The sequence below is a fragment of the Cydia strobilella genome, chromosome 6 (genome assembly GCF_947568885.1).
Source record: "Cydia strobilella chromosome 6, ilCydStro3.1, whole genome shotgun sequence".
NCBI classification, from domain to species: domain Eukaryota; kingdom Metazoa; phylum Arthropoda; class Insecta; order Lepidoptera; family Tortricidae; genus Cydia; species Cydia strobilella.
The window spans coordinates 21,299,281-21,311,841 of record NC_086046.1 but is presented as its reverse complement, the minus strand read 5'-3'; the positions used below and the strand labels follow the sequence as shown (position 1 = coordinate 21,311,841).

At 39.7% G+C, this 12,561-nt stretch overlaps 1 protein-coding gene across 1 annotated transcript; it reads left to right on the top strand.

Moving 5' to 3' along the window:
- The first annotated feature begins 1,413 nt into the window (after positions 1-1,413).
- LOC134742273 (elongator complex protein 2) lies at positions 1,414-12,561 on the top strand. Its single transcript, XM_063675320.1, has 12 exons — positions 1,414-1,663; positions 2,008-2,299; positions 3,056-3,259; positions 3,576-3,791; positions 4,313-4,533; positions 5,558-5,702; positions 7,556-7,747; positions 8,605-8,709; positions 9,966-10,131; positions 10,858-11,122; positions 11,258-11,466; positions 12,406-12,561. The coding sequence occupies exons 1-12, from the start codon at positions 1,514-1,516 to the stop codon at positions 12,521-12,523; spliced, it is 2,283 nt and encodes a 760-aa protein (XP_063531390.1). The 5' UTR covers positions 1,414-1,513; the 3' UTR covers positions 12,524-12,561.

Genomic DNA, 12,561 nt, shown 5'->3' with positions numbered 1-12,561 from the left:
CCTTGGTGTAATGCGGGGCACTTATCGATAGTGTGTAAGGGGTCGCCGTACGTGCGTTAAGGACGCAGCTATAAGTTAGAGTGAGAAAGAGATATTTTGACCGCCCCTAGCTCGCGGTACGGTGCGGTAGTATAGTCTGTTACGGATTTTAAACGCAATCGTTAATACTTAGAGGTAAAATTGTATGTTTGTTTGCAATTTGTATTCTTAAATTACCCCTTAATTACATTTCTAGAAATATAAAAAAAAATATTCGATCAGCATCACAATTTGATCACAATGCAGTTGGGAGTTGGAAGATAGAAGCTTGCATGACAGCCATGAATCTAGTATAACTGGATCGGTCATGAGGGGTGGGGGAAAATGACCGAACGGGATAGTCTTATGTATCTTTCAGTGGGAGTAGCAGAGAAAGCGCTGTTATTGTTTGTCCTTGTCATAGTTTCACTTTTCCACCGCTGCCACAACCGAGGTTGTGGCAAACAAATAAGTACGTGACATGTCATGTTTGTTCGTTGCTTGTTTAATTATCGTTGTTTTGTATGAAATTGTGCTTTCTCTTATGAAATATAGTGATGGTTAGCGTTTTAAATGCTTGAACTTTGATAAAATACTGGTGAATTGTTCTGTAATCGGCTGTAATAGCCGCTCTGAGCATAAATATGAGATCATAACCTTTCACACGTAAGTACGGTATTTTACACTTTCCTCTTAACGCAGTATGTGAGAATAACATCGTAAAATTACGTTACACTCAAAGCAATGTAGAATCAAACGATTTCAATAAAAATATCACAATTATTTACGCAAATTAACAAAACATTATTTGTAAAATTATCCGCCCAAATTACGTAGGTAGGTACGAGTCTGAGGTCAGCCATTTTTAAACTTCTTCTTAATTTAGCTGCATAACAATCATGTTAGGGATACCAGATGAAAATATCATAATTTTATGGGTAATTTTGACCTCGAAGTTTTTTCGTAATTCTAATTCCAAAAAATAAATAAACAAATGTTGTGAAGATTAAATGTGGTGTACATTAATTGGTGTGATTGCGATTTGTGATTTCTTTAAGTTAAAACCCATAATACATTTTATTTTACGTTTTATTTACTAAACATGTTTAGTTTTGTACCACCTGCGCAAATTATAGGAGGTATTTCATTGTTTATACGCCTAAAAAGAACGGCCCATTGACATTTTATTTAACAATTTTTTAATACCGTCAAACAAGCTAACTTTGCCTCCAGGGTAATCGCCCCAACGTGGTATCAAATATTGGGGTAATTTTTACCAATATGGTATCCCCACGTTTATGACGTCATCTATGTCTATCCCTTACGGGCGCACGCGTATAGCTGGTCTATTAATGCTAGGTCTATGATGACAGCCGTGTAGTAGACTTTAAATAAATGACAACCATATTGACAATTTTGACATAATAACCTATAAAAGTATGCAAACAAAACCAATTTGTGTTTTTATTGTAAAATAAATAAATAAACGTTACAGATGCAATTGAAATCGATTGATAACATGAACCTAACTATCCAGGAAATCTACACATCGGTAGCATGTAACCGTACACCCGAAATAGCGGACTGGAATAATGAAGGCATCATCTGTTATGGAGCAACAAACGCTGTTGTTATTTATGATACGGTAATATGATTATTGTAATCTGCTATATTTAAAAATTTGCTATCGCATTCTCTAAATTTAACCTACATTCGCATTTCGTTAAAAGTATGCCGTAAAATAATGCGCTACATATCACAACAGCTGTTTAATGAGATGAGATTGTCACAGTTATGTTTTTAGGGTTCCGTACCCAAAGGGTAAAAACGGGACCCTATTACTAAGACTCCGCTGTCCGTCTGTCTGTCACCAGGCTGTATCTCATGAACCGTGATACCTAGACAGTTGAAATTTCATTGCATGTTTGAGAAAAGTTATTTTTTATAATGCAAGATGTATTTTATTTGATTTTGAGGTTTTTTTTTCAGAATCTAAAAGGCACCAACCCAATAAAAGTACTCAGCTACCACAAGTCCAAAGTAAACTCAGTGAAATGGCTCCGCAAGTCAGACGGCTATAGCACAGAGCTATTATCATGCTCTGCAGACAAAACCGCAGCCATCTGGACCAATGTGGATGGGGTTTGGAAAGTGACGAGTGTGTTGATGGGGCACACAGATGGGGTGGGCTGCGTGAATGGGGTGTATACTAAAGATGATAATTTGTTGGTGTTTACTGGGTCCATTGATTCTACTATTAGAGTTTGGGAGAGGAAAGATGGTGAGTTAATCATTTGTAAGGTTCCATACCTCATGAAATGAAAAAAACGGAACCCATGTAGGATCACTTTGCTGTCCATCTGTCTGTCTGCATGGAGGTATTGAGTTGAAATTAAAACCATATACTCAGGTCTACAGTCCCTTGAAGCTGTGAAAAAATCAAACATCTAAGTTAACGTAAAAAAAAGATTCGGCCATTTATGCCACAAAAATGACCAAAGGCTTGCCAATCTTGGCTTGACAACCCTGGAGCGAAGTAGACAGCGTGGTGACCTCATTGAAACATTCAAGATCATACACGATCATTATGACTTACCTGAACTAAAGGACCTGTTTGTTATGAGCGAGAATAATCGTCTAAGAGGCCACAGCTTAAAGATTATTCGAGTTCCCAGCACAAGCAATCCTAGGAAGCACTTTCTATCAAACCGCGTCGTACGCGAGTGGAATAAATTACCAGAAGCAGTGATATGTGCTCCTTCAGTGAACACCTTTAAAAACAGACTTGACAAACACTTAAAACAACTAACAAAATGAACACTAATAGACCTAATAGTAAAAAAAAACAAGTGCAGTGATATACACGCATCAGCTTTCAGCTGCTAGTGTATTAAACAATATAATAATAATAAAAAAAGCGTATATTTCGACACTCTCAAGAGAATCAAAATGTATAGGGTCCCGTTGAACTCACTGGAGGGCTTCGTCACTTTTTTTTAAATATATGACATCTATTTACGTCTATTTGTTTCCAAAGGTACAACAAACCACAAGCAAACAATCTCGCTCAGCTCTGGCCTCTGCCTCACCCTGCAACCGCACCTTCTCGGAGGCCAGCCTGTGTTGTTCTGCGCACTAGATGACCACAAGATACATGTGTTCGCTGGAGAAGAGTTCCATAGAGTGCACACTCTAGTGGGGCATGAGGACTGGGTGCGAGGACTGGATGTTATGGACATTGGTATATATGTGTTTACATCCTAATTGTGATACTATTCCTGACCTTTAGTTACGGTTTTTATTTTATTTTCAGGACTGTTTTTCAACCTACAAGTTCTCAGTTCTAAATCTATTTTGTGCTTAACTAATCCCTCATTGATGAAATAGTTAACGAATGTCTCCTAAGACCATTCTCACGTAGCATGGAGCACGAGATTAGGTAACTGCCCGCAGTGCCTCATTGAAAATATCTAACCTAACCTGTATTACCATTTGGCGCTAGTTTTTTTGACTCAATCTTTATTTTACTAAAAGAAAAACATGTCTTAAACTTACAGATTCCAACACTATACTGTTAGCATCCGCCTCCCAAGACACATACATCCGTTTATGGCGTATTCAGCTTCACGTGGAACAACCTATAGTCGGCATAAAGGTAGAACAGAAGGTGTTCCAGGCTTGTGGGACAGAGTGGGCGGTGAAGCTTGAAGCGGTGTTGGCTGGACATGAGGGATGGGTGTATGGGGTCCAATGGCATCCCAGCGTCAATACAGGTATGTGGAATAAACCACAGCATCAAGGTGGAACATAAAGTGTTCCAAGCGTGTGGGACAGTGAGCGGTGAAGCTTGAAGCAGTGCTGGCTGGACATGAGGGGTGGGTGTATGGGGTCCAATGGTATCCGAGTGTCAAAACAGGTAGGTATGTGGGCGTGGAACAACCCACAGTCAGCATCAAGGTGGAACAGAAGGTGTTCCAGGCGTGTGGGACATGAAGTGAACACAGAAGGAAAAAATTACCACCTCATGCGAGATTTTAATTCGCGAATATTTACGATCCCAGTTCAATCGTACTTAATAACAACTGTGTTGATGAAGCTCACTCGGTCCTGGTGAATCTTACCATCGGTATCTTTTTTGCTTACACTTGTAAGGGAAACGTATAGCACCATCTACTGTAAGATTGTCACTTATTCATGGCCCTAATTCATATTTAGGAGAAGCCATCGGTAACATTACGCTCCCCTATGTAAAATTGACAAGACAGATTACACATAAAATGAACATTTGTTGCAGACGGCACTACCACCCCAGTCCACCGCCTCCTTTCATCCTCCCTGGACAAAACTTTAATCGTCTGGGCACCGGACGAGAGCGGCGCGTGGGTGGAACGCGTCCGAGTAGGGGAAGTGGGGGGCAACGGACTAGGATTCTATGGTAGTCGGTTCGGACCTGGCGGTGGTTCTTTTTTGGGACACGGCTATAATGGATCCTTCCATATCTGGGAACTTAATAAGGTTAGTAAACGATAAAAAAAATACATTAAAAAGCGGTCCAGCAGCGTATAATATAACGTTTGCTTTATTTAAGCGCTCAACTGCAATGGCACGTAGCATTTTAAGTGAAAATAAAGTAGATATTTATTACAAAGTAAGCTGTACTTACCAGACCAGCCATTTCTGACCCGAGTCACCCGAGTTAACATCAGCGTAGTACTTTCCAACCCGCAAACTATAATGCCATTGGCAATTTCTAATGAGAATAGACCTAAAAAGCGATCTATTAGACCTTTAGGTATCGGAGACCCAAATCAGGAGTTTTTACTTACTTTATCTCTCTATTTTACTTTTACTACTTAATCTTTAAATTGTATTCACTTTTCAAGGGTGCGTTTTTTTTGTAACCCCACGTTCACGTTATAATGCAATATTATTGCGACGAGTGTGCGCACTAGCGTAGTAAAATAAAACTGGAGATGATGAAGTTTTGAATTAGAATCATCAGATTTAATAATAATAAAAGGCGTTTATTCAATAAATTTGAACATAGGTACAGTCAGCAACATAAGTTGCTAAACGGGCCAGGTGTTCAAAATGATCTTGACGCGACTTTATTGTTAAAACAATAAGAGCGTGTCAAGGTAATTTTGAACACCTCGCCCGCTTAGCAACTTCTGCTGCTGACAGTACATTATAAAAGTACACGATAATGCTTACAAACTAATGAGGGCTAACGCGTATGAATTCGCCGCTAGGGGCGCTAGTGTAGATGGTGGTCTTTTACATAGTTCGAAATGTCAAATGTCACTTCAATGACTGACAGCTGTTCTTTAGTCTTTTGGACCACCATCAACAGAGGCGCCAACTGGTGAGCAAAAACACGATAGCCCTCATTGAAAGGGAAGGTGACGGACGGTGAGGAGGGGAGGTAAGGGGATTTGACTTAGTTGAGACCTTATTTTATAACACAAGCCTCCTTGGGCTTACCGTGGGACTTAGTCAATCTGTGTAAGAATGACCTAAAAAAAAAAAAATATTCTAGGAGACCCGTCAATGGGAGCCCCGTGTTGTCTGCGGGGGACATTTCGGACGAGTTGAAGACATAGCCTGGGCGCCAGCGAAGTACCTCATCAGCGTCTCCACTGACCAGACCACGAGGATGCACGCGCCATGGACGCGACCCGACGGTATGACCATAGAGTAACTTATACTAGAGCGGTACTGTCATAGTAAATTTTGTAACCCCAGTAAATTCACTGCCATCTGTCGACACACTTTAAAACTAAAAATAAATATTTATAAAAATACGATAAAATGTATTTAAATATGGATAAATGTTTTTTTTTATTTGCATTAATTATTTTTAAGATTTTGACCCATGTTCTTTCACTGATATGCGTTAAAATTATAAATAACAAACGAAATCGTCAACGCCCTCTATACGAGTGTAGGCTAAAACTAGTGGCGCCCTCTGATCGAGAATCAAATTTTCGTGATTTTCGAGGCACGTTTTTTCCTTAGACTGTATCCATCTATATTACGGAGTTATATCTATCTTTGGTATGACGAAACAAAGTGTCTTATGCACTTGGCCTAACGTTCAAACATCAAACATTTATTCAGCAAATAGGCCACAAGGCACTTTTACATGTCAAGTTTTACAATTATAAGCAATAAAATTAACCAAAAATTACAAATATGGAATCAATAAAATATTAGATACTTCGTTAGAGATGTATCCAGTCTAAATGTCAAATTACACAAAAAAAAACTAATAAAAAATATACAAACAACAGACAAGTACTAAAATTGTTTAGAGATGTAAAAGTCTCTAGGTGTCAGATAAAATATATATAATAAAAAAACGCTCATCAAATTTTCCTTAAAGGTGTAAAGGGTCTCCAAGACTTGAATTGTTCTATAAGTAATAAAAAGATAAGAAATTAAATCAGACAAACAGACAAGAAACGAATGAAGTGTCTCACGTTAATGCCACTCAAAAGTAAAGTTACATAGGTAACATGAAGCCCGTGTAAACTTAAACAGACCGGTCTCCACGTTAAGGTTCCTTTCCTATTTCTAACTACTATAGGTATAGGGCCGGCGAGCTGAGCAATATCTGGCTACTATAGAACCAATGTATAATTAGCTCCATGCATGAATTTATTTTTATTTTTAGATTCATAATTTATATCGTTGGAACACCGGAAATGATAAAAATTCTTTTGTAAACCTTAACATTATTTTATTAAAAAATAGAGAGTTAATAGGTATCTCATAGGTAAGCGTGCTCCACCGTAGACCACATCTTCACTTACCATCAGGTGGGATCGTGGTCAAACGCCTGCCTATTCATCATAAAAAAAAAAAAATATTTAAAATGTTGAAAATTTTTGAGCGGTTGAAACGCTCATAATTTTTGGCGCGAATTCGACAGAGCGTGATGACGTCACACGTTGGGCGGCCCAACTGACGTTTGCTACTAATGACACTAATCTGTCGAACGCGTGACGTCACGTGGCGTTTGGAGCGTTTTGCTCGCTAGCTTTTCGCGGGCAAATTATTGTACTTTTTATTTATAATTTTAAGTAATTAAATGGTAATTTAAAAACGGAAATGCATTTATAACATGATATAACGGTAACAAACATCCGAATAAAACATATTTCGTTCAAATATAAACTTCATGCATGAGGCTAATTGATTTAGGAAAATGTGTAGATTGTTAAACAAGCACGGCCACTGCTGTGACGTTCATTCTGACTCATTGCCCAGGTTCCGAAAATTATTAAAAGTTAACATAAAAAAATAGTATGTATATATCCTTCATTAGGTTGTTAGGTTAGGTTGTTATTTAGCCATTAACTGTTACTTTAAGTTTACTGTTTCCTTTTTTTTAAATGCTGTGTTTACCTCTAATTAGTTATGCATCACTGAATGTTTCTTATGGTTTAACGTAAATTAAATTTCAGATGTAATAACTGTTGGTAGACCTTAATAAATAAAATAAAAAAATAAAATATCTCACTTTGTTGTGTAGGCGCAGTGGAGTGGCACGAACTAGCACGACCACAAGTGCACGGCTACGACTTAGCCGCCATAGCTCCGATATCATCGCGCACCATCGCGTCGGCGGCCGAAGAAAAAGTGGTCCGCGTTTTTGACGCGCCTTCCAACTTCGCCCACAACTACGAAACTATCGTCGGCGAGCCTTTGGGAGGGGAGGATGCTGGTAAGTCGCCAATGACGAATTAAATTTGAAGATGTAACCAGTGGGGGTTTTATATTATATTATATTGTATATTGTTTAATACACTAGCAGCTGAAAGCTGATGCGTGTATATCACTGCACTTGTTTTTTTTTTTACTATTAGGTCTATTAGTGTTCATTTTGTTAGTTGTTTTAAGTGTTTGTCAAGTTTGTTTTTAAAGGTGTTCACTGAAGGAGCACATATCACTGCTTCTGGTAATTTATTCCACTCGCGTACGACGCGGTTTGATAGAAAGTGCTTCCTAGGATTGCTTGTGCTGGGAACTCGAATAATCTTTAAGCTGTGGCCTCTTAGACGATTGTTCTCGCTCATAACAAACACGTCCTTTAGTTCAGGTAAGTCATAATGATCGTGTATGATCTTATGATATTGAAATTTACTGTGTATGATATTGAATTTTTTTGGATTTATTTTATGCGTATAAACGCCATAAACATAACACCAAACGTAACATAACACATCCTTATCACACGATCACTTACCTGTAACACATATAATTAATTGTAGTATATCCTCCTAAATCTCACGGTCCTACTAATAGGACATATTAAGTTCGATGAAATTCAAATCAATTTCAATAGGAACTGTTTTGCATTGGTTTTGTTCCGTTCAATTTTCAAATAAAACAAAATCAACTCTGTTTCCTACACTGTAGATCTAAATTTCACTGCCAAATTTTAGGAGTATATAAAAAAGGAAATATACTAGATCAAGCGTAGAAATATATAAAATAGATCAATATGGCTAATGGGTAACATAGACAGTGTGTCATAAAACATTATGGACCTTACGTCAACTAAACAGAGTATATATTCAGGTGCGGAGGGTGCCTCGGTGCCGTCGCTGGGGTTGTCCAACAAGGCGGTGTTCGCGGGAGACGTGGCCGATGACGATGGATACTTCGTGCCTGTCAATCTAACAGGTATGTAGGCTTACACAACTTTTGATTATTGGCAAAAGTATTTGCAACTTTAACTTTTGCTTTGGACACAGGGCGGACACGCTATACATCAAAAATCACTTGCGTTTCTATGTGCGAACGACACGTCTGTGCACGCCGCATGCGTCATTGTGTGAGTAAGTTGCAAACGGCCGTCAATCTGCTGTCGCGGGGCGAGGTAAATCAAGTCGGGGCGGGGCGGTGCGTGGCCGTTCTGTATGGTATTACTTATTCTGTGCTTTGGACCCGGGTATGTCCTTAAACTACGTCCAAAACAGAGGTATGGGCACTGTTAATGTCATCTCGCTTTGTATGGCACAGCACAGCGGATGTCATTCCAGATCTAGAGCAGACCCCAACTGGGGAAGTACCTCCACCTTACAGAAAACCGCAACCAAATAACACTAGACCCTACTCATAGAGTGTTGTGCTCCTACCGGTAAGTAAGGTTGCCAGAGCTCAACGAGGGTGCGGAGTGTTAGTATTTTTAAGTCTAAGTATTTAAAACCTGACCAGGAATATATGATCATTGTCAAGAGGGCGCTGTTATTTTCATGTATAGGGTGACAGTTCAGTATAGTATGAAAATAATAGTTAAAGTGAAATTCCGCAATATGGCGCGTGATCATATATTCCTGGTCAGGCTTTAAATATTATCATAGAGTAACTTATACTAGAGCGGTACTGTCATAGTAAATTTTGTAACCCCAGTAAATTCACTGCCATCTGTCGACACACTAAAACTTAAAATGAAGATTTATAAAAATACGATAAAATGTATTTAAATATAGATAAATGGTTTTTTTATTTGCATTAATTATTTTTATGATTTTGACCCATGTTCTTTCACTGATATGCGTTAAAATTGTTAAATAACAAACGAAACCGTCAACGCCATCTATACGACAGTAAGCCAAAACTAGTAGCGCCCTCTGAACGAGAATCAAATTTTCTTGATTTTCAAGGCACGTTTTTTCCTTAGACTGTATCCATCTATTACGGAGTTATATCTATCTTTGATATTATATATGTCGTTGTCTGAGTACCCATAACACAAGCCTCCTTGGGCTTACCATGGGACTTAGTCAATCTGTGTAAGAATGTCCTATAATATTTATTTGTTATTATTATTTAATTAAGCCTTTGCCTTCTATGGGTTGTTTAAGTACTTTTTCAATTAGAAGACGAAAGTAAATTGGATAACATATGATTTTATAATAAACGTGTTGTTCTTGTAGAACCTCCTACCGAAGAAACTCTAATGCAAAACACACTATGGCCGGAGCGCCACAAGCTATACGGGCACGGGTACGAAGTGTTCGCGCTGGCCGCGTCTCCCGACGGCACCCTCCTGGCGTCAGCCTGCAAGGCCAACGTGGCCGAACACGCTGCCGTCAGACTCTGGTATTCAATGAAACCATGGTATTTTACAAAGTACCATGTACAGTCAAGGGCATAAAGATGTATACATTCCCAAAGTTTCAAAAAAAATTGCAAATATTGTGTACGCTACTTCAGAAATTTATTTCAAAAAACTGGTTCCATAATATGGTCGTGTTCACATATTTTTGAGCCATTTGTCCGGATCGATATTTTTGCTTTCGACTGTACCATGGTATTTTTTTTGGTATATTATTAAAGGTTATTTTTTTAAGTGCATTGTGAAATCAATTTTTTCACTTCTCATGCTCGTAAAGTTCGACTTTTAAGTCGTGCGTAGACGACATAAAGTTGCTTATTATGTTCTAGAGCATAAAGTTAAATCATCTATTACGACCCTTATTGACTTAGCAACAAAATCCAAAATCTGCCAGCCCTGCCGGCGGGCCCCGCGCACCGACACAACCGAGTACAATTTACTTTAATCTTGATTAAATACGGTAAAATAACCTAAAATATTGGATATGAAATGGATGATGAAAAGCAGTGCACTCAGGCATAAATGTCCATTTTTATCCTAGACTATATTGGTCCTCGCTGCGCTCGAAACAATAAATTTCCTCGGATACAAATAGATCGCTTTATGCCCTTCTTGTACAATCTACTATTAAACACTTATAGAAGAGCGCATAAAAGTTAAGACCAACAAGCTTCATCCCAAATTTATCTAAATGTAAACCTTCTCCACAGGGAAACTCAAAACTGGCAACAGATCCAAACCCTTGTATCGCACCAGCTCACCGTCACCCAACTATCCTTCAGTCCTGACTCCCAACACCTTCTCTCCGTCTCCCGCGACCGACGATGGACCTTATGCAGCAGGCAACAGGGCTCAAACTCGTTTGAGCAGGCGGCCTGTACAGATAAAACAAACGGCGTGCATACGAGGATCATTTGGTGCTGCGCGTGGACGGACGATTCTAGCATGTTTGGAACTGGCTCTAGAGAAGGCAAGGTTAGTATTTATGTAGTCTGTGGTATATTCCTCCTGCGATCGACTCTGGACCTTATACAGCAAGCAACAGGGCTCAAACTTGTTTGAGCAGGTAGCCTCGGGTTTCTTAATATGTGTTTATATTTAATTTCCCAGGTTTGCCTATGGACTAAATCCACCTCCACCAACACCTCCCTTGGGTCCTACGCTCTAGTCAGCACCCTAGAGCTCCCGAAGGACTCCGTGACCGCCCTAGCATTTGCACCAACAGTAAAGAACCTCGCGGCGGTCGGCCTGGACTCGGGCGTCATAAAGTTCTACACGTTCGGCAAAGAGTGGACGTTGCTGAAGGAACTAGATCACAGGTTGGTTCACTGTTGACTCTGTTTACCGAAGGACTCCGTGACCGCCCTAGCATTTGCACCAACAATAAAGAACCTCGCGGCGGTCGGTCTGGACTCGGGCGTCATAAAGTTCTACACGTTCGGCAAGGAGTGGACGTTGCTGAAGGAACTAGATCACAGGTTGGTTCACTGCTGACTCTGTTAGTCTCTGGTTACCGAAGGACTCCGTGACCGCCCTAGCATTTGCATCAACAATAAAGAACCTCGCGGCGGTCGGTCTGGACTCGGGCGTCATAAAGTTCTACACGTTCGGCAAGGAGTGGACGTTGCTGAAGGAACTAGATTACAGGTTGATTCAGTTAGTCTCTGGTTACCGAAGGAATCCGTGACCGTCCTAGCATTTGCACCAACAGTAAAGAACCTCACGGCGGTCGGCCTAGACTCGGGCGTCATAAAGTTCTACACGTTCGGCAAGGAGTGGACGTTGTAAAAGTATTGTTGATTGTAGACGTTAAATTAAAAAAAAAAAACCGTCAAACAGTCACTTCAGCTGAATGGCAACAGCTAGATGGCGCTACACGGCGCATGTTTTGTGGCAAGTGAATTGGCAAACGGCAACTTTTGACAACCAGAATTACTACATAATTTCCATATGCATAATATTCGGGGACATACAGAAACATTTACCTACTTGAGCTGTCAAATAATATTAAAAAACCGGCCAAGTGCGAGTCGGACTCGCGCACCGAGGGTTCCGTACTTTTTAGTATTTGTTGTTATAGCGGCACAGAAACACATCATCTGTGAAAATTTCAACTGTCCAGCTATCACGGTTCGTGAGATACAGCCTGGTGACAGACAGACAGACGGACGGACGGACAGCGGAGTCTTAGTAATATGGGTCCCGTTTTTACCCTTTGGGGTACGGAAGCCTAAAAATAAACTGTATTTTTTTTTCAGTGCGTCACATCATTTGACCGTCCGAAGGCTGGCGTTCAAGCAAGATGAAAATGAACTTCTTCTGGCTAGCGGTGGCGCGGACCATATTGTCAGGGTCTATGGAGTCTCTGTATCATAAAAAAATATATTTAACGAGAATTTATTATGAGAATTAAA